General features: G+C 44.1%; 1 protein-coding gene and 1 long non-coding RNA gene across 12 annotated transcripts in view; one reads left to right on the top strand and one right to left on the bottom strand.

Annotated features, from left to right (window-relative positions):
- SHLD1 (shieldin complex subunit 1) overlaps positions 1 to 23,511 on the bottom strand; it is a 116,278-nt gene extending 92,767 nt beyond the window's left edge. For 8 of the 11 annotated variants that reach the window (XR_012089540.1, XR_012089541.1, XM_008018806.3 and 5 more), the window contains exons 1-4: positions 23,415 to 23,507; positions 23,217 to 23,333; positions 20,718 to 20,763; positions 710 to 891 (exon numbers count right to left, since the gene is read on the bottom strand). Coding sequence is in view for 9 of the 11 variants with exons in the window: in XM_008018806.3 (XP_008016997.1) it covers positions 710 to 891; positions 20,718 to 20,743 (208 nt within the window). In the remaining 2 variants the exon portion in view is untranslated. Of the gene's footprint in view, positions 1 to 709; positions 892 to 16,681; positions 16,818 to 20,717; positions 20,764 to 23,216; positions 23,334 to 23,414 lie in introns of all 11 variants that reach the window. The other 3 variants (XM_073007001.1, XM_008018819.3, XM_008018796.3) reach the window with 3 other exon arrangements.
- Positions 6,766 to 7,992, top strand: LOC140710282 (uncharacterized). Its single transcript, XR_012091261.1, has 2 exons — positions 6,766 to 7,626; positions 7,781 to 7,992. It is a non-coding gene; the product is annotated as an uncharacterized lncRNA (long non-coding RNA).
- Positions 23,512 to 25,325: the final 1,814 nt, after the last annotated feature.

A 25,325-nucleotide genomic window follows, 5' to 3' on the forward strand; every position in this document is an offset into this window, starting at 1 on the left:
AGGGCTTTACAGTTACTAAAGACAGTCACTACCTACGTCAGGGAATTAGCATTAGCTTAAATAATAGGCGTTTCGGCAATCTAGTCAGGAAACCTTGTAGAAAGGTTGTTACTTAAATCCAGAGTATACTTCATACAAGGAATGCTAAAGTCTCTATTTTTACTACTCATCACATATAACAGGCCCACATTGCTATTTTCTGAGTTTTTTGTTTTTTTTTTTGGGACGGAGTCTTGCTCTGTCGCCTGTGCTGGAGTGCAGTGGCCAGATCTCAGCTCACTGCAAGCTCCGCCTCCCAGGTTCACGCCATTCTCCTGCCTCAGCTTCCCGTGTAGCTGGGACTACAGGCGCCCACCACCTTATTTTCTGAGTTTTAAAAGAACAAAACAAAAAAAACCAATTCCACTCTCTGTTGAACCAAATATTCCCCTGCTTCTGAACTCATTTTGAGGGAGATTAGAAAGGGACCTGAGATTAACAGCAACAATAACAAAAAGACTCCAGGAAACAGCTCCTTGTCATCACTGTGCCAGGGAAGCTGTCCTTTGAAGTTCCTCCTGACAGCTTTATTTAGGTAAGATGTTTTTCTGCCTAAGACAATGAAGCCTTCTCAGAGAACTGCTATTGGAAGAGAGCGAAACAAACTATCACACACTCGTATAGCTGCTGGTTGTTTTTAAGTTAGTTTGTTTTAAACTCTGCTTATTACCTGGATCCACATCAGAAGAACAAGGAAGAGAATGGAATTCCAAAGAACTGAAAGCCTCGCTGTTGGCTTCTTGGCTGGGTCTCTGCAGGACATAATCTCTTATGTCACACACTGATGGCAGGTCCAAAGCACTGCTCTCCTCTGACAAGCTGCCTGAAGTGGCGTCCCTGGCTGCCATAGTCCTGCCATGGAAAAAATAAAACAATTCAATAAAAAACGCACCACATAGCAGGATCCTTCACTGGAGACAGAGCTTGAAGAATTTTATTTGTTTTTCTTATTTTTATTTTTATTTTTGTAGAGATCAGGTCTCACTAAGTTGCCCAGGCTGGTCTTGAACTCCTAGGCTTAAGCAATCCTCCCACCTCACCTCCCAAAGTGATGGGATTATGGGTGTGAGCCACCATACCCACCCAAAAAATTTTAAAGGTCAAACAACAGTGAAATCAGAATGATTTACAGTAGTCCCCCCTCATGTGTGATTTTGCTCTCTGCAGTTTCAGTTAATCTCACTCAACCATGGTTCAAAAATATTACATGGAAAACTCCAGAAACAAACAATTGATAAGTTTCCAATTGTGCACCATTCTGAGTATTGTGATGAAATTGCGTGCTGTCCTACTCCGTACCACCTGGGACATTAATTACCCCTCTGTCCAGCGTATCTGAACTATACATGCTACCTGCCCCTTAGTCATTCAGTAGCCTTCTCAGTTAAGAGATTGACGGTTGTGGTATCACAGTGCTTGTGTTCAAGTAACTCTTATTTTACTTATTAATGGCCCCAAAACACAAGAGTAGTGATTCCGGCAAGTCAGATATGCCAAAGATAGGCCACAAAGTACTTTCTTTACGTAAAAAGGTAAAAGTTGACTGGGTGCACTGGCTCACACCTGTAATCCCAGCACTTTGGGAGGCTAAGGCGGGTGGATCACCTGAGGTCAGGAGTTCAAGACTAGCCTAGCCAACATGGTGAAACCCGTCTCTACTAAAAATACAAAAATTAGCCAGGCGTGGTGGTGGGCACCTGTAATCCCAGCTACTTGGGAGTCAGAGGCAAGAGAATTCCTTGAACCCGTGAAGTGGAGGTTGCAGTGAGCCGAGACTGCCATTGCACTCCAGCCTGGGCAAACTCCATCTCAAAAAAAAAAAAAAAGGTAAAAGTTCTCAACTCAATAAGGAAAGAAAAAAATCATATGCCTAGGTTACTAAGATCTACTGTAACAAGGAATCTTCTATCCATGAAATTGTGAAGAAGGAAAAAAAAAATTCATGCCAGTCTTGATGATACACCTCAAACCGCAAAAGTTACAGCCACACGGAGGTTGCAGTGAGCCGAGATCGCACCACTGCACACCAGCCTGGGCTACAGAGCAAGACTCTGTCTCAAAAAAAAAAAAAAAAAAGGTTATGGAGTTATGGCCACAGTACATAAGTGCTTAGTTACAATGGAAAAGGCATTACATTTGTGGGTAGAAGACATGAACAGAAAGGTGTTCGGACAGCAATGTGTTGTACCAGAAAGCACGGAGCCTACATAAAGACATCAGCAAGGATCCCCTGAAACAAGTGATACCAAAAGCCATTTACCGCACGTAAGGGACAGTTATACAGATTCAAGAATAGGTTTGGACTGAAAAACATAAAAACTACCAAAGAGGTTGCATTTGCCAGTGAAGAAGCTGCTGCCACATTTTCGGCAGACTTGAAGAAGTAGATTAAGGAGAAAAGATACCATACACAGCAAGTCTTCAATTGCAATAAGACTGACCTCTTCTGGAAGAAGATGATCAACAGAACCTAAATTCATAAAAGTGCAAAGGAAGCACCAGGGCATAAAGCACGGAAAGACAGATTAACTCTAGTACTGTGTGGCAATGCTGCAGGGCATAGGATAAAGCCAAGCATGGTGTACAGAGCAAAGAACCCATGTGCCCTCAAAAGCAAAACCAAAAATTATTTATGCTTGTGTTCTGGCCATATAATCAGAAAGTATGGGTGACAGCTGTCTTGTTTATAGAATGGTTCCGCCAATGCATCAATGGTTCCCAGAAGTGAAAAAAATATTTGAAAGAGGAAGGGTTGGAATTTAAGGACCTATTAATAATAGATAATGTACCCAGCCATCCTGAATCTGTTTGCCATGAACATGAAAATGCTGAGGTTGTATTTTTATCTGCAAATACAACCTTTTTCTTCAGCCGCTTGACTAGGACATCATTCATTTTCCCAAGGCCACATACATCTGCCTGGTATTTGATCACATTCAATCAGCAATTGATGCAGATCGTAAACTGGAAATAACGTAGTGCTGGAAATAATTCACTATTGCTGATGCAATAGCACTCATCAAAGTTGCAATGGATGAATTAAACCACAAACTAAATGCCTGCTGGAAGGACTGATGGAGAAGAAGTGAATGATTTTAAAGCCTTCCCTGAAATTGATAGAGAAGTTGGGAAAATCATCCATGCAACAAGACAAGTTGATGGAGAAGGATTTGCTGATATGCTTGATGAAGTAGAAGGACATACTGAAGGCCACTGAGAAGTGTTAACAAATGAGGAACTGGAAGAACTTGTCATGTCCTCTATAGAGGAAGATGAAGAAGAAGAAACTAAAGCAGAACCAGCCATGTGGACGTTACTAAAATTTGCTGAAGTGTTTCAAACTGCACAGACATGAAAACATAAAATTATGGCATACGATCCTCAGATGGAACGCAGCATTAAAATCACCCGTATGGTCACAGATAGTCTACAACTTCGCAGCAACACTTTTATGAGTTACAAAGAAAGGCAACAACCTCTGATTACAATGTTCTTCCCAAAGTTTTCAGCAGAAAACACTATCAAGGATCCCCAAGCATCAAGATCTTCATGGCTCAATGATCCAGGACTGCCCGAAGCAGAGGATCCTCCTTCTGATGTAACCTCAGTAGCCGAACACTACATCACAGTGCCTGCGCCATTCACCTCCCTTCATCTCATCACATAAGTATTTTCTTTTTTTTTTTTTTTTTTTTTGAGACGGAGTTTCACTTGTTGCCCAGGCTGGAGTGCAATGGCGCGATCTCGGCTCATTTACAACCTCCACCTCCCAGGTTCAAGCGATTCTCTTGCCTCAGCCTCCCAAGTAGCTGGGATTACAAGCATGCGCCACCATGCCTGCCTAATTTTTGTATTTTCAGTAGAGATGGACTTTTGCCATGTTGGCCAGGCTGGTTTCGAACCCCTGACCTCAGATGATCCACCCGTCTCAGCCTCCCAAAGTGCTGAGATTACAGGTGTGAGCCACCGTGCCCGGCCACGTAGGCATTTCATCATCTCACATCACCACAGAAAGAAGGGTGAATATAGTACAATAAGATATTTTGAGAGAGAGACCACACTCACATAACTTATATTACAGTATACTCTAATAGCTATTCTATTTTATTATTAGTATTGCTGTTCATCTCCTATTGTGCCTAATTAATAAATTAACCTTTATCATAGGTATGTATATATGCATAGGAAAAAACATAGTACATACTGGGTTCAGTACCATCTGCCATTTCAGGCATCCCCTGGGGGGTCCGTAGTCCACCTCAAGGGTAAGGCAGGACTGCTGTACTTTTCCCTGCTATTGATGGTCTTTAATTCAGTATTTGTTTACCCTGTTTTCTTCATGATGAGAAAGAAATGCTCTCAGCAGAAAAGAAACATTAATAATTTCAGCTGGAAAATAAATTGCATGTCTGAAAAGGGAAGGGTTCAATCAGAGAGCACTCTCTCAATGAAACACTACACAGCACCACAGTTCAATGCCTACAAGAATATTTGATAAGACTGGGCGCAGTGGCTCACGCCTGTAATTCCAGCACTTTGGGAGGCCAAGGCAGAAGCATCGCTTGAGCCCAGGAGTTGAAGACCAGCCTGGGCAACACAGCAAGACCCCATTTTTACAAAAAATTTTAAAAATTAGTCAACTATGGTGGCATGTGCCTGTAGTCCCAGCTACTCAGGAGGCAGAGTTGGGAGGATCACTTGAGCCTGGGAGGTCAAGGCCGCAGAGAGCTGTGATTGTGCCAATGCACTCTAGCCCGAGTGAGAGTGAGACCCGTGTTTTACTAAAAAAAAAAAAAAAAAAAAAAAAAAAGATGATGATTAGATGAGAAGGGGAACTGTCCATGATACATTAAACGTGGTGAGCATAGCTGCCTTCCAAGCAGTTGACCTGGGTTTGATTCCCGGCCAATGTGCCCACATGCACACACACACACTATATATTAAATGTAAAAAGGTTCTAAAACATTAAGGAGGGTTTGATCCAGATTATATAAAATAAAATGTCATGTGTAGGATGTGTGTGTGAGAAATACTGTTAGATAAAGCTAGGAGGAAAAATGTCTAGAAGGGCATATCCAGTGAATTAATTTCACTAGTTATCTGGGTAATATGATTACAGGTGATTTGCATTTTCCTCTATGGGTCACTCAAACATGCAGTCAGTCAATTATTTAATATGATGGGCCTGGTGTCAGGCACTGGGAACACAAAGGTGAATGTCATAGACCCTTCCCTCCTAGTTTGGAGTGATCCAAACACAGCCACATATCTTGTTAACACAGTGAGTCAAGACAGAAGAGCCCAGAAAGGGCAGGAGGTTTACTGGAAGAGGTTCTCCCCAAGCGTGGGGCAGGCCAGCCATGGCCAGAGGAAAGTGTGAACTCAGGAAGAACCAGCTCGGACAAGCACAGTGCCACAGGGTATCAGGGGCTTTAAAGTGAGTGTCGAGAATTGGCTGGGGGTTGTGGTTCAAATGCTGTAATCCCAGCACTTTGGGAGGCCAAGGCAGGCGGATCACCTGAGGTCAGGAGTTCGAGACCAGTCTGGCCAACATGTTGAAATCCTGTCTCTACTAAAAATATAAAATTAGCTGGGCATGGTGGCATGCACCTGTAATCCCAGCTACTCGGGAGGTGGAGGCCTGAGAATCGCTTGAACCCAGGAGGCAGAGGTTGCAGTGAGCCGAGATCACACCACTGCATTCTAGCCTGGGTGAGAGTGAGACTCTGTCTCAAAAAAAAAAAAAAAAAAAAAAAAAAGAATTGATCACTCAGTGAGTAAACGGGAAAGGACAAACTCTGTGGTCTCAGCTGGATGGCTACAGAGCCCTTCTCCTCCCGTACCCAGCTCTGGGAAGGCCTGGCTGCTCTCAGCAACTTGGATACAAAGACTCTTTAGCTGAGCTCTGGAAGCCTCCAAGGTGGCTTAGTGGAGTCAGCATTTGGACATTTCACTAGGTGTTCCCTACCCCTCCATTACTCTCTGACTCAGAAGCTGCTGTCATCGATAACTCTTATGATAGCTGGCACCAGGTGTCATGAGTGCCATGGGCCACCGTGTACATGCAGAGCAGTTATCAGGTCAGATTTGCAGATTTGGCAGCTGGGTAGCAGGTGAATTTGTCACACTTAAGCCTGGTGGCAGGCAATCTCATGAACAAGAATTCACTCACCTGCAGTGGTCCAGGTGGGAAAGGAAGAGCACGTGAATGAGGTCAGGGCCCCATGGGTCAAGAATAGATTAAGAGAGATTAAGAACAGATTTACAAACTGAAATGAGAGTACAACTTAATAAGTGAATAAAGAGGCTGGGTGCGGTGGCTACCACTTTGGGAGGCGGAGGTAGGAGGATTGCTGCTCAAGAGTTTGAGACCAGCCTGGGCAACATAGCAAGACCTTGTATCTACTAAAAATTTTTAAAAAGTATGTAGCCAGGCAGAGTGGTGCATGCCTGTAGTCCCAGCTACTCAGGAGGCTGAGATGGGAAGATCGCTTGAGCCAGGCGATCGGGGATACAGTAACGCGAGATTGTGCCACTGTACTCCAGCTTGGGCAATGGAGTGAGACCCTGTCTCAAAAAAAAAAAAAAAAAGAAAAGACAAAGTGAATGGAGAAATGTGTTAAAGAGGAGCTGAGAGTCAACAAGGAGTGACAGTTTCAGTGATTCGGCTTTTTTATTAACTGGATTAGAGGTGACAGGAAAAGACACAGTTTTCAGAGGAGGCAATATCCAAATTATGGCATCCTATGCAGCTGTTAAAATGACAGTCAGAACTTCAAAGATCTCAAAAACATATGTGTGAATGAAAGAAGTAATTTCAGGCTGGGCGTGGTGGCTCAAGCCTATAATCCTAGTACTTTGGGAGGCAGAAGTGGCAGGATTGCTTGAGGTCAAGAGTTCAAGACCAACCTGGCCAACATAGCCAGACCCCAACTCTATAAGAAGAGAAAAAATATAATTTAAAAAAGAAGTAATTTAAGAATAACATGAGCAGCGTAATCATAAGAGTAGTTTCCACTTACTGAATGCTTGTTAGAGGCCAGGCATTGTGCTAAGAGCTTCATCTGTCACAACCCTATGAGGCAGGTACTCCTATCAGTACCCTCATTAACAGTCAGACCCAGACACAGAGAGAAGTCAAGTCACTTGCCCAGGGAAACACATCTCAAAAGCAGCCAAGCTAGGATGAATGCAGCCGAAAGTCCTCCCAGCATCCTGTGTCTGCACAGCCCCAGTGCTGCAGCCTAAACTACCATGTGATTAGGCAAAGATAGGAGGTATATTAAAACAAATCAACAGTGAGACCTGGCAAGATCTTTTTGTTTGAGGACACCCAGTCACATGCTGTTGTGCACATTCACTCAGGCAGAGAGTGAGCCAAGCTATCAGCTGATTGCTCCTGAAAGGAATGGAGTGATCAAGGTTCCTAAAGAAGCAAGAACATCCTGTCTTTTCACAGGTTCTATATTAGCCAACCAAGCCTGAAGCTTCAGCAAACACCTCCGCACCAAGCAACTTTGTCTCCCCCTTCTCCCTTCATGTTACCTAACACTCTGCTCTGGAGGCTTCTGGAAGGGGAACAAACAGGTCAGTGAATGATGCTGGCATATCCTGCCTGCTTGCAAAGGTGCCTTGAAATCAACCATCAACTGAGAGTGGCAACAGTGATATGAAATGAATGGAATCCTTTTTGAAAACAAATAGCACATTGATGTGATACCTATATTTTCTTTGTTTTCAGAATCACTTAAATGCCAAATACATCACAAACTGGGAATTGGACCATAAAAAGAAGACATGTCGGCTGGGTGCAGTAGCTGACGTCTGTAATCCCAGCACTTTGGGACCCCGAGATGGGTGGATCATGTGAGATCAGGAGTTTGAGACCAGCCTGGCCAACATATTGAGACCCTGTCTCCACTAAAAATAAAAATAAAAATAAAAATAAAAAATTAGCTGAGTGTGGTGGTGCACGCCTGTAGTCCCAGCTACTTGGGAGGCTGAGGCAGGAGAATTACTTGAATCTGGGAGGCAGAAGTTGCATTGAGCCAAGATTGCGCCACTGCACTCCAGCCTGCATGACAGAGCAAGACTCCATCTCAAAAAAAAAAAAAAATGACCAGGCACGGTGGCTGACACCTGTAATCCCAGCACTTTGGGAGGCCGAGGCAAGCAAATCACCTGAGGTCAGAAGTTTGAGACCAGCCTGGCCAACATGGTGAAACTCTGTCTCTACTTTAAAAAAAAAAAAAAAAAAAGAAGGAAAAAAAAGGATTTGTGCATATAAAATACATTATTTGGGACCCAGTGAAGTTGCACAGAAGTGAAAAACAAGCAGTGGAGGCAGATTAAACCCTTCTTGTGGTGTGAACAACCTCGGGCCGGCAAGCAGAATGCAATGATTATCCTTTGTCCCAAACCTTTCGATAATGTGGTTCAACTTCCTTCTCTAGAAGTGCTTATTTTCGTCTCTTAAGGGTGATTTAATTACATGGCCTGGCGCGGTGGCTCACACCTGTAATCCCAGCACTTTGGGATGCCAAGGTGGGGGGATCACAAAGTCAGGAGTTTGAGACCACCCTGGCCAACACGGTGAAACCCCGTCTCTACTAAAATTACAAAAAAAATTAGCCAGGCGTGGTGAGGTGCGCATCTGTAGTCTCAGCTACTCTGGAGGCTCAGGCGAAAAGATCACTTGAACCCGGGAGGCAGAGGTTGCAGTGAGCCAAGATCGTGCCACTGCACTCCAGCTTGAGTAACAGAGTGAGACTCTGTCTCAAAAAATAAATAAATAAACAAATATGAAAAAAAGTTATTGAACTACGCAATCTAAATATTCTTTTTTTTTTTTCTGGGCACAGTGGCTCACACCTGTAGTCCCAGCACTTTGGGAGGCCAAGTTGGGAGGATCACTTGAAGCCAGGAGTTCAAGACCAGCCTGGGCAATATAGCAAGACCTTGTCTGTAAAAAAAATTAAAATAATAAATAAATAAATAAATAAACATTCTTTTTCAATACTGGAGAGTCTAGGATGCCCTGGGTTGCAGGCACAAGAAATCTTTAAGTATAATGCATAAAAACCTGTTTACCAGGAGGAAACAGCCATTCTTCTATTACTCTACAGATTCTCACAGACCTACAAATACAAGTCAATCAAGGTGCACACAGAAGAAGTGATTTAACTTCAGTTATTTATCTTCCATTCAGCCACTTCCCTCCAAATATTTCACATGAAGTTTCAGACATCCGTAGAGCTACCCCCAGACTCTTACTATGATTTGCTTCATCAAGCAACTATCCATCTATCCAACTTTCTATCTACTCATCAATTCATCATATTTTTAAAACACATATTTCCATTTACATCTTAATTAAAGCGCTGATGCCCAGGCTGGAGTGCAGTGGTGTGATCATAGCTGACTACAGCCTCAAACTCCTGGGCTCAAGTGATCCTCCCATCTCAGCTTCCTGAGTAGTTGGGACTGCAGGCATGAGATACCACACTTGGCTATTATTTTTTTTTTTTTTTTGAGACAAGGTCTCACTATATTGCCCAGGCTGGTCTTGAATTCCTGGACTCAGGCCAGCCATCTTCCCACTCTGGCTTCCCAAAGTGCTGAAAATACAGGCATGAGCCACCTCGCCTGGCCTTTACAATCTGCATTTTTGAACACTCACTCTGTTAGCTGAAGGAAGCATGAATTGGAGAATCATACTCATTTGTGGAGTTAAAGAGAATGGGTTTGAACCCCTGCTGTCACTTTTTAGCTGTGTCACCTTGGACAAGTCACTTAACCTGTTCTATAAATAGACAAGGAAATATATACACATATATATATTTTGAGACAGAGTCTTGTTCTGTCACCCAGGCTGGAGTGCAGTGGCACGATCTCGGCTCACAGCAATCTTCGCCTCCTGGGTTCAAGCAATTATCCTGCCTCAGCCTCCTGAGTAGCTGGGATTATAGGTGCATGCCACCATGCCCAGCTAATTTTTCTATTTTTTTTTTTTAGTAAAGACGGGTTTCACCATGTTGGCCAAGCTGGTCTCGAACTCCTGACCTCAAGTGATCCGCCCACCTCGGCCTCTCAAAGTGCTGGGATTACCGGCGTGAGCCATTGCACCCAGCCAGTTTCCTTGTCTATAAAATGGCTTGATGATGTAAACCAAAAAGTATCTGAGACAAGTCTCAATCAATTTAGAAGTTTATTTTGCTGAAGTTAAGGACATGCCCAGAAGAAATACAGACAGAATCACAGAAACTGTCTGTGGTCTGTGCCCTTTCTCCAAATATGAATTTGAGGGCTTCAATATCTAAAGCGGAAAAGTAGGCTAAGGGGAAAGAGGGAGGGTATGGTCATCCATGTGTCACAAGAGAAAAGGAGCAGGCAGGAGAATCGTCAATTACACATTGGTCTCATGCTCAGTAAATGGACACTTTATGGAAGATAAGATGAACATACAGTAGCTACCTGTGGAGATAGTTAACCTTTTAACTGTAGTATTCTGCTTAGGAACAAAAGGAAAGACAGCTTCTTGTATGACTCAGCTTTCAGCTTAATTTTTTCCTCTGGCAGAATGAACTGGAGTCCTGAGTTTTTATTTTCCTTTTACAATGATAATACTTATCTTACAGGCACACTTCTTTCTCTCTCTCTCTCTTTTTTTTTTTTTTGAGATGGAGTGTCGCTCTTGTTGCCTAGGCTGGTGTGCAATGGTGCAACCTCCGCCTCCCGGGTTCAAGCGATTCTCCTGCGTCAACCTCCCGAGTAGCTGGAATTAGAGGCACGCGCGACCACGCCTGGCTAATTTTGTGTTTTTAGTAGAGATGGGGTTTCTGCATATTGGTCAGGCTGGTCTCGAACTCCTGACCTCAGGTGATCCACCCACCTCGGCCTCCCAAAGTGCTGGGATTATAGGAGTTAGCCACTGTGCCCAGCCACAGATACACTTCTTCGTGGCATGAGGTGCTATTCTTTTTTATTTTTATTTTTATTTGGAGATGGGGTCTCGCTCTGTCTCCAGGCTTGAGTACAGTGGCACAATCTTGGCTCACTGCAACCTCCCGGTTCAAGTGATTTCCCTGCCTCAGCCTCCTGAGTAGCTGGCACTACAGGTGCGCACCACCACACCCAGCTAATTTTTTGTGTTTTAGTAGAGACAGGGTTTCACCATGTTAGCCAGGATGGTCTCGATCTCCTGACCTCGTGATCCACCTGCCTCAGCCTCCTAAAGTGCTGGGATTACAGACATGAACCACCGCACCCGGCCTGTGGTGCTATTTTTCTTTCTCTTTCACAGCCTGCTGCCTTCATATGGCAGGAAATGACAAGTGCCTCCCCCACAATAGCCAAGGGACTCAGCAAGTACCCAAAAAGTGTTGAGCAGGCACTGGTCCCCAAACCCTGCAGGCGAGAAAGACAAACATTTTTGTTATTAAATGCACCTGCTGGTTTGCTCACTTTTATTTCTGCCATCGGCAAAATGCTCACCCCTCTACATCATTACCCACTCAGACAGTACGGCTAGACTCCTGGATCCAGTGGGCCTGTGGGGTTAATTTGGGCTAGGGTGAGTTTAGAAGTGACTTAGGCATCAGTTTGCTATTTATTTATTTCTAATTCCCTTCCCTTAAATGCATGTTGTGAAAAATCTAAAGAGAGAAGGTATTTCTAAACCAAAACTGGTGTCAATAAATAAAAGTTTTGTTTTGTTTTTTTTCTGAGACAGAGTCTCTGTCACTCAGGCTGTGGTGCGATCTCAGCTCACTGCAACCTCTGCCTCCCAGGTTCAAGCAATTCTCTTGCCTCAGCCTCCCAAGTAGCTGGGATTACAGATGCCCACCACCACACCCAGCTGAATTTTGTATTCTTAGTAGAGATGAGGTTTCACCATGTTGGTCAGGCTGGTCTTGAACTCCTGACCTCAGGTGATCCACCTCAGCCTCCCAAAGTGCTAGGATTACAGGTGTGAGCCACCGTAATTTTTAGTGAAAAAAAAAATACTTACCTTCTAGAGTTATCATAAAAATTACATGAAATTAATACATGAGGCCAGGCACAGTGGCTCATGCCTGTAATTTCAACACTTTGGTAGGCCGAGGCAGGCGGATCACTTGAGGTCCATAGTTCAAGACAAGCCTGGCCAACATGGTGAAACCCCATCTCTACTAAAAATACAAAAATTAGCTGGTAGTGGTGGCGTGCAGCTGTAATCCCAACTACTCGGGTGGCTGAGGCAGGAGAATCACTGGAACCTGGGAAGTGGAGGTTGCAGTGAGCCGATATCATACCACTGCACTCCAGCCTAGGTGACAAAGCGAGACTCCATCTCAAAACAAACAAACAAAAAAAGAAATTAATACATGAAAAATATTTCGTACAGTATCTGTGGCTCACTAATGGCTAGCTCAGATAAGTAAAATAGTAATCATTAAGAAACAAATTATAGGCTCCTATCTTCTCAGCCTGCCTCTAGTTCACTTGCTCTTCTGTTTCCCATCCAGTGGCTACTTTGCTTCTTTCATCCTTTTTGATTTTTTTTTTTTTTAATTTTAATTTAAGTCCTGGGATACATGTGCAGAAGGTGCAGGTTTGTTACATAGGTATACATGTGCCATGGTGGTTTACTACACCTATCAACCCGTCATCTAGGTTTTAAGCCCTGCATGCATTAGATATTTGTCTTAATGCTCTCTTTCCCCTTGACCCCAACCCCGAACAGGCCCCCATGTGTGTTGTTTCCCTCCCTGTGTCCATGTGTTCTCATTGTTCAACTCCCACTTATGAGTGAGAACATGTGGTGTTTGGTTTTCTGTTCTGTGTTAGTTTGTTGAGAATGATGGCTTCCAGCTTCATCCATGTCCCTGCAAAGGACACGAACTCATTCTTTTTTATGGCTGCAGCTTCTTTCATCCTTATCTAGTATGTTCTATGATCCAAAATCTTGTTAGTGTCCTAAACTTCCCTCCCCTTCCCCATTTTGTCTTTTCATCACACCCCTTTGGCAAAACCCCAGCCTAGATGAACTCAACCACCTCCCCACTCTCCATGTGAGTCACCAAACAGGGCAGATTGGCTGTGCTCTAGATGAATGAGTGTCAACCTGAAACAGGCTGCCTCACTAAATGAATACTAAAATCCTTATCTCATAACTGTCTCTTCTCTTCTCCTTGACCACTTCATGTTTTCTCCACTCTTCTTCAATGCAGACCCTCCTCCAACACTCACACATCTTCCTCCTCTTTTTCATAATCACCTTGGTGGTTGTTTTTGTTTTTGTTTGTTTGTTTGTTTGTTTTTTGAGACAGAGTCTTGCTCTGTCACCCAGGCTGGAGTGCAGTGGCATGATCTCAGCTCACTACAACCTCCTCCTCCCAGGCTCAAGCAATTCTCCTGCCTCAGCCTCCCAGGTAGCTGGGACTACAGGTGCACGCCACCATGCCCGGCTAATTTTTGTATTTTTAGTAGAGACAGGGTTTTGCCATGTTGGTCAGGCTGGTCTTCAACTCCTGATCTTAGGTGATCCACCTGTCTCGGCCTCTCAAAGTGTTGGGATTACAGGTGTGAGCCACCACGCCCGACCTCATCTTGGTTCTTAATTCACACACAAAAAAACAAGCCAGCAGAGAAGAACCTCCTAACCTCCCCTATCAAACATAACAAAGGCTCCCACACCTGCACTCCACTTCACCTCTCCTTGCAACTGCAGAGCTGACCCTCCCCTAGCAAAGGCTCCCTCACACACACACACCTGGGTTTTACATCCCACTCTCTGGACCTTTCCAGAAGCCTTCAGCAACAACAATCCTTTCTCTCTTTTCTGTTCGACTAGACCTTTCACTTAAACCCTTCTACATACCCAAATCTCCCCCATTTTCAACAAAAAAGAGGACATTCATTGGAAATGCCACTGAACTATTTAAAGATAAGGAGACATGATGTCTGCAATATACTGTCAAATATAGATGTACATGTATGTGTGTGTGTGTATAAAAATACAGAGACAGAAAATGATAAAGTAAATGGTTAAATGGTGCAAGTGTAGATAACTGGTGAATCTGGAAAACATTATTTGGGAATTCTTTGTACTAGTCTTGCATTTTTTAAAAAATATAAAATTATATTAAAATAAAAAGTTGGCTGGGCACAGTGGCTCATGCCTTCAATCCTAGCAATTTGAGAAGCCAAGGCAAGTAGATTGCTTGAGCCCAGGAATTTGAGACCAGCCTGGGCAATGTGGTGAAACTCCATCTCTACAAAAAAAAAAAAAAAAAAAAAAAGAAAGAAAAAAAAATTAGCAAGGTGTGGTGGTATGCACCTGGACTCACAGCTACTCAGATTCAGGAGGCTGAGGTGGGGGGATCACTTGAGCTCAGGAAGTCGAGGCTACAGTCAGCTGTGATTATGCCACTGCACTCCAGCCTGAGCAGCAGAGCTACACCCTGTCTAAAAAATTTTTAGACCATAATCCCAGCACTTTGGGAGGCCAAGGTAGATGGATCACTTGGGGCCAGAAGTTCGAGACCAGCCTTGCCAACATGGCGAAATCCCATCTCTACTAAAAATACAAAAAATTATCTGGGCGTGGTGGTGCACGCCCATAATCCTAGCTACTGGAAAGGCTGAGGCACGAGAATCGCTTGAAGCCAGGAGGCAGAGGTTGCAGTGAGCTGAGATTGCACCACTGCATTCCAGCCTGGGCAATAGAGCAAGACTCTTTCAAAAAAAAAAAATTAATTAAAAAAAGTTATCAGCCAGGTGCAGTGGCTCATGCCTATAATCCCAGCACTTTGGGAGGCCGAGGAGGGTAGATCACAAGGTCAGGAGTTTGAGACCAGCCTGACCAACATAGTGGAACCCCGACTCTACTAAAAATACCAAAAATTAGCTGGGTGTGGTGGCAGGCACCTGTAATCCCAGCTGCTCGGGAGGCTGAGGCAGGAGAATCGCTTGAAGCCGGGAGGTGGAGGTTGCAGTGAGCCGAGATCATGCCATTGCACTCTAGTCTGGGCAACAGAGCGAGACTCCGTCTCACAATAAAAATAAAAATAAAATACTTGGCCCAAAGCTCACTCCTTTCCTTTCCTTTCCTTCTCTGAGACATTAATTACCACCAAGAAACATCTCTAGCCCAAATCCCCCCGCCTTAGCTTGTACCTCGGACCCCCTCACTGTCCCTGCATCTGACATAATGGATTTCCTTCAGGTTCTCCAATATACCCTGCTTCCTCCCACTGCATTTGTCTTTTCTTCCAGCAGAAGTGCATCTCCCTCTCCTGGATAATGCTTCTAACACATGGAAGAGGAGGGAACGCGTCTCAATTCACTCTGTGCATCCTGTATTACCCTGACATCAAAACCAGAAAAAGATAGCACAAGAAATCAAATCTAGCAACATATAAGAGGATCATATTCTATGACTACATGGACCTAATCCCAGGAATTCAAAGTTGTTTTAACATTTGAAAATAATTGATGTGGGCTGGGCGTGGTGGCTCACACCTATAATTCCAGCCCTTTGGGAGGCTTAGGTGGGTGGATCATCTGAGGTCAGGAGTTCAAGACCAGTCTGGCCAACATGGTGAAACCCCATCTCTACTAAAAATACAAAAATTAGCCAGGCGTAGTGGTGGGCACCTGTAATCCCAGCTGCTCAGGAGGCTGAGGCAGGAGAATTGCTTGAACGTGGGAGGTGGAGGTTGCAGTGAGCCGAGATGGTGCCTGGGCAACAAGAGTGAAACTCCATCTCAAAAAAAGAAGAGAAAATAATTGCTGTAATATGCTATATTAGTAGAATAAAGGACAAAACCCAAAACAGATACATACACACACACACACACAAGTTTTTGACAAAGTCAAACACCCTTTCATGATCAAAATACTCCACAAAGTTAGAACAGAAATAAACTTCCTCAACCTGATAAAGGGCATTTTTGAAAAACTCATAGTTTATCGAGTAGGTAGTTAAGTAAAAAAATAAAAAATAAAGAGAGAAAAAGGCTGGGCATAGTGGCTTATACCTGGTACTTTAGGAGGCCAAGGTGGATAGACTGCTTGAGGCCAGGAATTCGAGACCAGCCTGGCCAACATGGTGAAATCCCATCCCTACTAAAAATACAAAAATTAGCTGGGTGTGGTGGTGCACTTTGTAATCCCAGCTACCCTCTAATTCTCCTGCTGAGGCAGGAGAATCACTTGAACCCGGGAGGCAGAGGTGGCAGTGAGCCAAGATTGCACCACTGCACTCCAGCCTGGGTGACGGAGCAAGACTCTGTCTCAAAAAAAAAAAAAAAAAAAAAAAAAGAAGAAAGAAAAAAAAAAGAAAAACCCATAATTTTTAATACCATACTTCATGGTAAAAGACCAAATGCTTTTCTCTCAAAGATTAGGAACAAGGATGTCTACTCTCATCACTTCTATTCAACATTGTACTAGAAGCCTTAGCCGAGGTTGGTGGATCACGAGGTCAGCAGTTCGACACTAGCCTGACCAAGAGGGTGAAACCCCGTCTCTACTAAAAATACAAAAATTAGCCAGGCATGGTGGCGGGCACCTGTAATCTCAGCTACTGTTGTAATCCCAGCAATTAGGCAGGAAAATTAACAAAAAAAACTATCTCTATTAGTAGATATTATCCTACATATAGAAAATCCTAGGCCGATGTGGTGGCTCATGCCTGTAATTCCAACACTTTGGGAGGCCGATGGAAGATGGAGGTTGCAGTGAGCCGAGATTGTCCTTGTACTCCAGCCTGGACTACCAGAGCGAGGCCCCATCTCAAAAAACAAAAAAACAAAACAAGCAAAACAAAGAAAATCCTAAGGAATCCGCAAAAAAAAAAAACTCATAGAATGAATAAACAAGGTCACATGATACAAGATCAATACAGAAAAATCATTCATATTTATGTATGCTAGCAATAAATGGTCTGAACATAAAATTAAGAACACAATTCCATTTACAATGGCATAGAAAAGAATAAAATCCTAGAAATACATTAAAATCCTAGAAATACATTAAGAAAATATACACTGAAAAATATTTTTAAATGTTGGAAGAAATTAAAGATCTAAAGGAACGGAAAGATATCCCATGTTCGGCCAGGCACAGTGGCTCACGCCTGTAATCCCAGCACTTTAGGAGGCCGAGGCGCGTGGATCACGAGGTCAGGAGATCAAGACCATCCTGGCTAACATGGTGAAACCCCGTCTCTACTAAAAATACAAAAAATGAGCCGGGCGTGCTGGAGGGCGCCTGTAGTCCAGCTACTCGGGAAGCTGAGGCAGGAGAATGGTGTGAACCCGGGAGGCAGAGCTTGCAGTGAGCCAAGATCGCGCCATTGCACTCCAGCCTGGGTGACAGAGCGAGAGTCCGTCTCAAAAAAAAAAAAAAAAAGATATCCCACGTTCATGGATCAGAAGACAGAAGACTTAATATTTTAAGATGGTAATATCCCCCAAATTGACCTAAAGATCAATATAATTTTTTAAATTGTTTTAAGTTTTTTTTGTAACGATGGGGGTCTCACTATATTGCCCAGGCTGATCTCAAACTCCTGGGCCCAAGCAATCCTCCCACCGTGGCCTACCAAAGTGCTGGGATTATAGACACGAGCCACAAAGAAAATCTGAAACACTAGTTCAAGCTATGATGGAAAGGGGGGTCAGAGATGCCTCCTTACACTTTTCTCTCTTTGAAGTGTAGGCACAACTGACCAGCCTTAACATGAAAATAGAGATCATAAGACTGACAAAACAGATTCTTCATAGCAATAAGATATGCATCTCCAACCTGACTCTGGTATAGCATCACATGACAGCAGGCCCTGAAAGAAATCAAAGTATTTTACCCCAAAATATATTTTCTTTGTCATAGTTTGAAATGGCTCTGCAAAGTCATCTTTTGAGGGGACATTTACATACTATCAAAATGTTTTTCCCACCGGGTGCGGTGGCTCACACCTGTAATCCCAGCACTTCGGGAAGCCAAGGCAGGCGGATCACTTGAAGTTGAGAGTTTGAGACCACTCTGACCAACATGGAGAAACTCCGTCTCTACTAAAAATACAAAATTAGCCAGGCATGGTGGCACATGCCTGTAATCCCAGCTACTCAGGAGGCTGAGGCAGGAGAATCGCTTGAACCCAGGAGGTGGAGGTTGTGGTGAGCCAAGATCGCACCATTGCACCCCAACCTGGGCAACAAGAGCGAAACTCCATCTCAAAAAACAAAAAAAGAAAAAAAAGAAAAAGAAAATGTTCTTCCCTTACTACAGCGGCCCCCAACCTTTGTGACACCAGGGACCAGTTTCAAGGGAGACGATTTTTCCATGGACTGGGGGTGGGGGGACGGTTTTGGGATGAAACTATTCTACCCCCGATCATCAGGTATTAGTTAAATTCTCATAAGGAATGCACAGCCTAGATCCCTCGCATGTGCAGTTCACAATAGGGTTCACACTCCTATGAGAATCTAATAGCACCACTGATCTAACAGGAGGCAGAGCTCAGAGAGTGCTCACCTGCCACTCACCTCCTGATGTATGGTCTGGTTCCTAACAGGCCACAGACTGGTGCCGGTCTGTGGCTCAGGGATTGAGGACCCCTGTCTTAGTAGGTCTCATCCAGAAGACTCTTTTAAGGCCTCATAAGACATATTTAGCACCTATTCTCTCTAAAGCCTGTTACTTAGAGGCTTCATCTATACAATAGGAACCTTGGCTTCCACAATCCCCCTTATCTTAACTCAAGCATTTCTTCTCTTTTCCTTTTTTTTTTTTTTTTTTTTTTGAGACAGGGTCTCGCTCTGTCACCCAGGCTGTAGTGCAGTGGCGTGATCTCAGCTCACTGCAACCTCTGCCTTCCAGGTTTAACCGATTCTCCTGCCTCAGCCTCCCGAGTAGCTGTAATTACAGGCATGCGTCACCACACCCGGCTAATTTTTGTATTTTTAGTAGAGATGGGGTTTCACCATGTTGGCCAGGCTGGTCTTCAACTTCTGACCTCAGGTGATCCGCCCACCTTGGCCTCCCAAAGTGCTGGGATTACAGGCATGAGCCACCATGCCTGGCCCAACTCAAGCATTTCTTTATGCTGATTTCAACACTTCAGGCAAAGCAACCAATTGCCAATCAGTTTGAATTCACCTATGACCTGAAACCCTCTCCCCAAACATTTATACATTTTAAGGCCTAAAATGTATAAAACCAAGCTGTAATCTAACTACCTTGGGCACAAGTTCTCAGGACCTCCTGATGCTGTGTTATGGGCCATGGTCATTCATATTTGGCTCAGAATAAACCTCTTTAAATATTTTACAGAGTTTGGCTTCTTTCATCAACAATGGGAAAGGAGGTTAGACATACCTCGTTATACCCACCTCTTTTTGGAGTTTAGGTACAACAGCTGACCAACATGAATGTTAAAATAGAGATCATGGCCAGGTGCAGGCGCTGACACCTATAGTCCCAGCACTCTGGGAGGCTGAGGCAGGAAGATCACTTAAGCCCAGGAGTTCAAGACCAGCCTGCACAACATGGTGAAAACCTGACTCTACAAAAAATACAAAAACTAGCCAGGCATGGTGGTGCATGCCTGTAGTCCCAGCTACTCAGAAGGCTGAGATGGGAGGATTGCTTGAGCCCAGGAGGTTGGGGCTGCAGTGAGCTGAGGTCACACCACTGCATTCCAGCCTGGGTGACAGAGCGAGACCTTGTCTCAAGAAAAAAAAAAAAAAAAATCATATGACTGACCAAACGGACTCTCTGTGGCAATAAGATACCAAACTATGCCTAGGTGTGGTGGCTTACGCCTGTAATCCCAGCACTTCTGAAGTGGCATTGCTTGTCTGTGGTAATACCCGAGGTTCACTGTCTCACGCCAAGGAAACCAAAGACGTGAACATACAAGGAGTGTGTTTAAGAGAGGAAAGTTTAATAGGCAAAAGAGAAAAGCCCTCCCATGCAGAGGGAGGGTGGTTCCGAACAGATCTCCCCCATTTGGGGCAAGATGAGGTTGGTTTTAGAGATGAGCTTGAGGAGCCAGTATCTGATTTACATGGGGCACAGAGCGTTGGTTGGACCAGGTGTGCCTTTTACAAAGCATGCGAAGAGGCTGGACATCCCACCCTAATCTTTTATTATACAAATAGAGTTTTAACCTGGCCAGTGCCATGTTGCTTGTACACGTGGCGACAAAGAAAAAGGAAGAGGAAACCTCCATGTTGAATATACCTGGCATCCAGCCCTTTTCTATTGGCACAGCTGCTGGCATTTACCCATGCAAGCTTCCAGCTTGTTCATCTATGCTTGCAGGTTGATTTTTCAGGCTGCTTTCTTTTAGAAATTATTTGGGGGCTGCTTTTTATTAAAAGGAAAACTTTACCAAGGATTCACTAACCCTCGCTAACTGCCTAATTAGTTTCTTTTAGCTTCTGTATCACTTTGGGAGGCCGAGGTGAGAGGATCATTTGAGACCAAGAGTTCAACACCAGCCTGGGCCACATGGCAAGACCTTGTCTCTATGTTTTATATTTATATATTGCTAAAAAAGATACCAAATTATAAACAAGACCTAGGGCATGCAAGACATAGGTTAGGATATACCCTACAGACTATAACATTTTGTTAAACGGGTGTTTTTTTTTTTTTTTTTATTAAACTGGTATAATGTTGCTTACCTTCCAACCTGACACTGGTATAGCATCACATGACAGATATCAAACCCTGAAGGAAATAAAAATATTTTATGTAGGCCGGGCGTGGTGGCTCACGCCTGTAATCCCAGCACTTTGGGAGGCAGAGGTGGGTGGATCACTTGAGGTCAGGAGTTTGAGACCAGCCTGGTCAACATGGTGAAACCCCGTCTCTATTGAAAATACAAAAAATTAGTTGGGCATGGCGATACATGCCTGTAATCCCAGCTACTCGGTAGGCTGAGGCAGAAGAATCGCTTAAACTCAGGAGGTGGAGGTTGTAGTGAGCTGAGATTGTGCCACTGCACTACAGCCTAGGGGACAGGGCAAGATTCTGTCTCAAAAACAAACAAACAAACAAAATACAAAAATTAGTCAGGCATGGTGGTGTGCACCTGTAATCCCAGCTGCTCTGGAGGCTGAGGTGGAGAACTGCTTGAACCCAGGAAGTAGAGGGTGCAGTGAGCTGAGATCATGCTGCTGAACTCCAGTTTGGGTGACAGAGCAAGACTCTGTCTCAAAAAAAAGCCCAAAATATATTTCTTTGACATATTTTGAAATGGCCCTACAAAGCTACAAAGCTGTCTTTTGTAACAGAAATTTGCATCTATAGAGACTCTCCATTAATGCAGCCAGGATTTCCCTTTCTAGGTCTTTCCCATATCCAGGAAAGATTAATTCTGACACTTAAATTACCAAAAAGAGACATTTACTGTCTATTCTTTTTTTTTTTTTTTTGAGATGGAGTCTCACTCTGTCATCCAGGCTAGAGTGTAGTAGCGTGATCTTGGCTCACTGCAACCTTTGTCTCCTCAAGAATTGTCCAAGCAATTCTTGTGCCTCAGCCTCTCAAGGAGCTGGATTACAGGCGCATGCCACCGTGCCTGGCTAATTTTTGTATTTTTAGTAGAGATGGTGTTTCACCATGTTGGCCAGGCTGGTCTTGAACTCCTGACCTCAAGTGATCAGCCTGCCTCAGCCTGACAAAGTGTTGAGATTACAGGCGTGAGCCTTGGAGCCCAGCCCATCTATTCACCGCGCCTGGCCCATCTATTCTCTGAGGCTGCTACTCAGGCTTCAACTGCATAACAAGGACCTTGAACAACACAACTCCCTTATCTTAGTTCAAGCATTCTTTTCTACTGACTTCAAGTCTTTAGACAAAGCTTAACTCTCTCAGAGCAAATGTCAGCTAAAGAATCCCTAAAATCCACCTATGACTTCTAAGACCACCCATTGAAATATCCACCTTTTTGGGTCTAACCAATGTATACCTTCCATGTATTGATTTATGTCTTTGCCTGTAACGCCTGTCTCCCTAAAATGTAAAAAAAACAAACTATAACCTAACTGCCTCAGGATCACTTACTCAAGGCTTTTTGGGTTTGTGTTTTCTCTCTGGGCCAAGGTAACTCATACTGGCTCAGAATAAACTGCTTTAAAATAGTTTACAGAGTTTTATTTATCCGCTAACAGTCTGACACACGCTACAAAGACAAGCTTTCAAAATCTTATACATAGTATAAGAAGATAGTCGGCCGGGAAGATAGTCGGCCGGGCATAGTGGCTCTCACCTGTAATCTCAGCACTTTGGGAGGCTGAGGCAGGTTGATCAAGATCTGAGAAGTTCAAGACCAGCCTGGCCAAGATGGTGAAACCCCATGTCTACTAAAAATACAAAAATTAGCCAAACGTGGTCACAGGCGCCTGTAGTTCCAGCTACTCGGGAGACTGAGGCAGGAGACTAGCTTGAACCCGGGCGGCAGAGGATGCAGTGAGCCCAGATCGTGACACTGCACTCCAGCCTGGGAGCGAGTCCAGCCTGAGTGAGACTCATGAGACTCCGATTCAAAAAAAAAAAGTCATGAAATAAGCTAGTCACAAAAACGTTGACATTATACTTAATGAAAGAAGCCAGTCACACTGTATGATTTCATTTATATCAAACGTGCAAAGTGGCAAGGCCATACACACAGAAAGTATACTAGCAATTGTCTAGGACTTGGGGTGGAGTGGACATGGTGAATGTAGAATGACTGCTACTGGAGGCAGGATTTTTCTTTGGAGTGATGAAAGTATTGTAAAATGAGATCATAGTAATAGATGCACAATTCTCTCAACAACAACAAAAAAACTCTTAATGTTACACTTTATTATTTATTTTTAGGTACGTTGTCTTGCTCTGTCTCCCAGGCTGGAGTGCAGTGGCGCGATCTCGGCTCACTGCAGCCTGGAACTCCGGGGCACAAGCGATCCTCCCACCTCAGTCTCCTGAGCAGTTGGGACTACAGGCGAATGCCAGTATGCTCGGCTTGATTTTTTTTTACGCTTTAAATGGGCAAACTTTACATGGTATGTGAATACAAATTTCCCAAGAAAGCTGGGGTTTTTTTGTTTGTTTGTTTTTTTAGCAGAACCTCCTGAAGTGGCAAGTCACTGAAAAAAAATTTTTGTTTTTTAAAAAAGAAGCTTATCCATACTTACTACTCACAAATTCCCAAGATTCCCCAAAGCAGAGGCTGCAGAGACAGTGTGTTGGGGCGGAAGGGGCGGAGAGCTAACAGGAAATCCTGACACGCCAAGGAAAGCCTCCATAACTTCCTAATTGAGAGATAACGATCAGAGGCATTGCTGTGACCCCCACCCCACCAAATAACCCCCTCACCCCCACCCCCCGCTTACCTCTCTCCAAAGCACTTCAGAAAACTGACGAGAAAAGCCGCCAAGCTCCCCCAATACACGCACCATCCGCAATCGGAACGCGGAAGCAATGACGCCATCTTTGTTATGGGAAATGTGAGGTTCGAAGGAAGTCACTGGAGCCATCCTTACTGCGGGCAGCGAAGGGCAATGGAAGCCCGTCGCGGCCATGTTGACTGAGGCTTTTGTCCTGTCAATGAGGTTTGCCACATGTGGTTATATTGGGCAGTTTTCCTGAGGAGGCTTGTCGATAAATGTGCTTGGTAAACACTAAGGGAACAGAAAAAGTATTCAAAAATTTAAATGTTGGCCGGGCGCGGTGGCTCATGCCTGTAGTTCCAGCACTTTGGGAGGCTGAGACTGATCACTTGAGGTCAGGAGTTCGAGACCAGCCTGGGCAAGGTAGGGAGCCCCTGTCTCGACAAGAAAAAAAAAAATTTTTTAATTAGCCAGGCATGGTGGCACATGCCTGTAGGTCCAGGTAGTTGGGGGGCTGAGGTGGGAGAATTGCTTGAGCCTGAGAGGTCAAGGCTGCAGTTAGCCATGTTCTCGCCACTGCACTCCAACCTGGGCAACAGAGCTAGACCCTGTCTTTGAAAAAAAAAAAAAAAATTTGGCTGGGCTCCGTGGCTCACGCCTGTAATCCCAGCACTTTGGGAGGCCAAGGCAGGAGGATCACCCGAGGTTGAGCGTGGTGGTGCGGCCTGTAATTGCAGCTACTCGGGAGACTGAGGCAGGAGAATCACTTGAACCCAGAAGGCGGAGGTTGTGGTGAGCTGAGATCGTGCCATTGCACTCCAGCCTGGGCAACGAGAGCAAAACTCCGTCTCAAAAAAAAAAAAAAAAAATTATTGGAGAGGGTGGGGTTGCATGCCCTCGTAATCCCACTGCTTTGGGAGGCCAAGATGGGAGGATTACTTGAGGCAAGGAGTTCAAGACCCACCTAGGCAACACAGTGGAGACCTTGTCTCTACAAAACAGTTTTAATAAATAAATAAATAAACTTAAATGTCTACATTTTAAAAATATAAAAAGTAGAAATTAGAGATGAGGATGAAAATATTTTAATATTCTGATGCATGCAGATAACTACATAACTGCCACAACTGCAGGACCACAAAAAAGAGACTGTCTAAAGACAAAATTACAAAATTAAGATTTAGCTTAAAGATCTAATTGGCTTTTGTTTATAATTCTAGAATTGGGCAACATCTCATTCTATAAAATTGAATGTTCCAATGAGATGAACAGAAAATGTTGACTTCGTAGGCAGAAAAGGAGCTAAACAATGCAGAAAGAGAAAATAAAAAGCAAATTGATGGTTCCTTTTTTTTTTTTTTTTTGAGACAGTCTTACTCTGTCATCCAGGCTGGAGTGCCCCGGTGTGATCTCAACTTCCGCCTCCCAAGTTAAAGCAATTCTTGTGTGTCAGCCTCCCTAGTACCTGGATCACAGGCGTGCACCACCATACCCAGCTAATTTTTGTATTTCTAGTAGAGACAGGGTTTTGCCATGTTGGCCGGACTAGTCTTGAACGCCTGACCTCAAGTGATTTTCCCACCTGGGCCTCCCAAAGTGCTGTGATTACAGCTGTGAGCCACCGCACCTGGCCCTGCAAATTGATCATTTCAAAGTTACTTTCCTTGTAGAGTTAAAACAGAGGAGACTTCCTTATTATATTTACTCAGATTGACAGGAATCTCCCGTTTTCTGGAAGATGGGCTTGTTTCAAAGTTCAGTTTGATTACGTGGCACTTAGCACAAGTAACTCAGTTCTGTTTTGGCCTGGCCTGCTGGGGCCTAGAGCAGGAGGTCAGACCAAATCAATGGCCTCCTATAAAATTTAACAAAACTGAAGGCTATTTTCCCCTTTCACCATTTTCTTGAAAGAGT

This window comes from Chlorocebus sabaeus, chromosome 2 (genome assembly GCF_047675955.1).
Source record: "Chlorocebus sabaeus isolate Y175 chromosome 2, mChlSab1.0.hap1, whole genome shotgun sequence".
NCBI classification, from domain to species: Eukaryota; Metazoa; Chordata; class Mammalia; order Primates; family Cercopithecidae; genus Chlorocebus; species Chlorocebus sabaeus.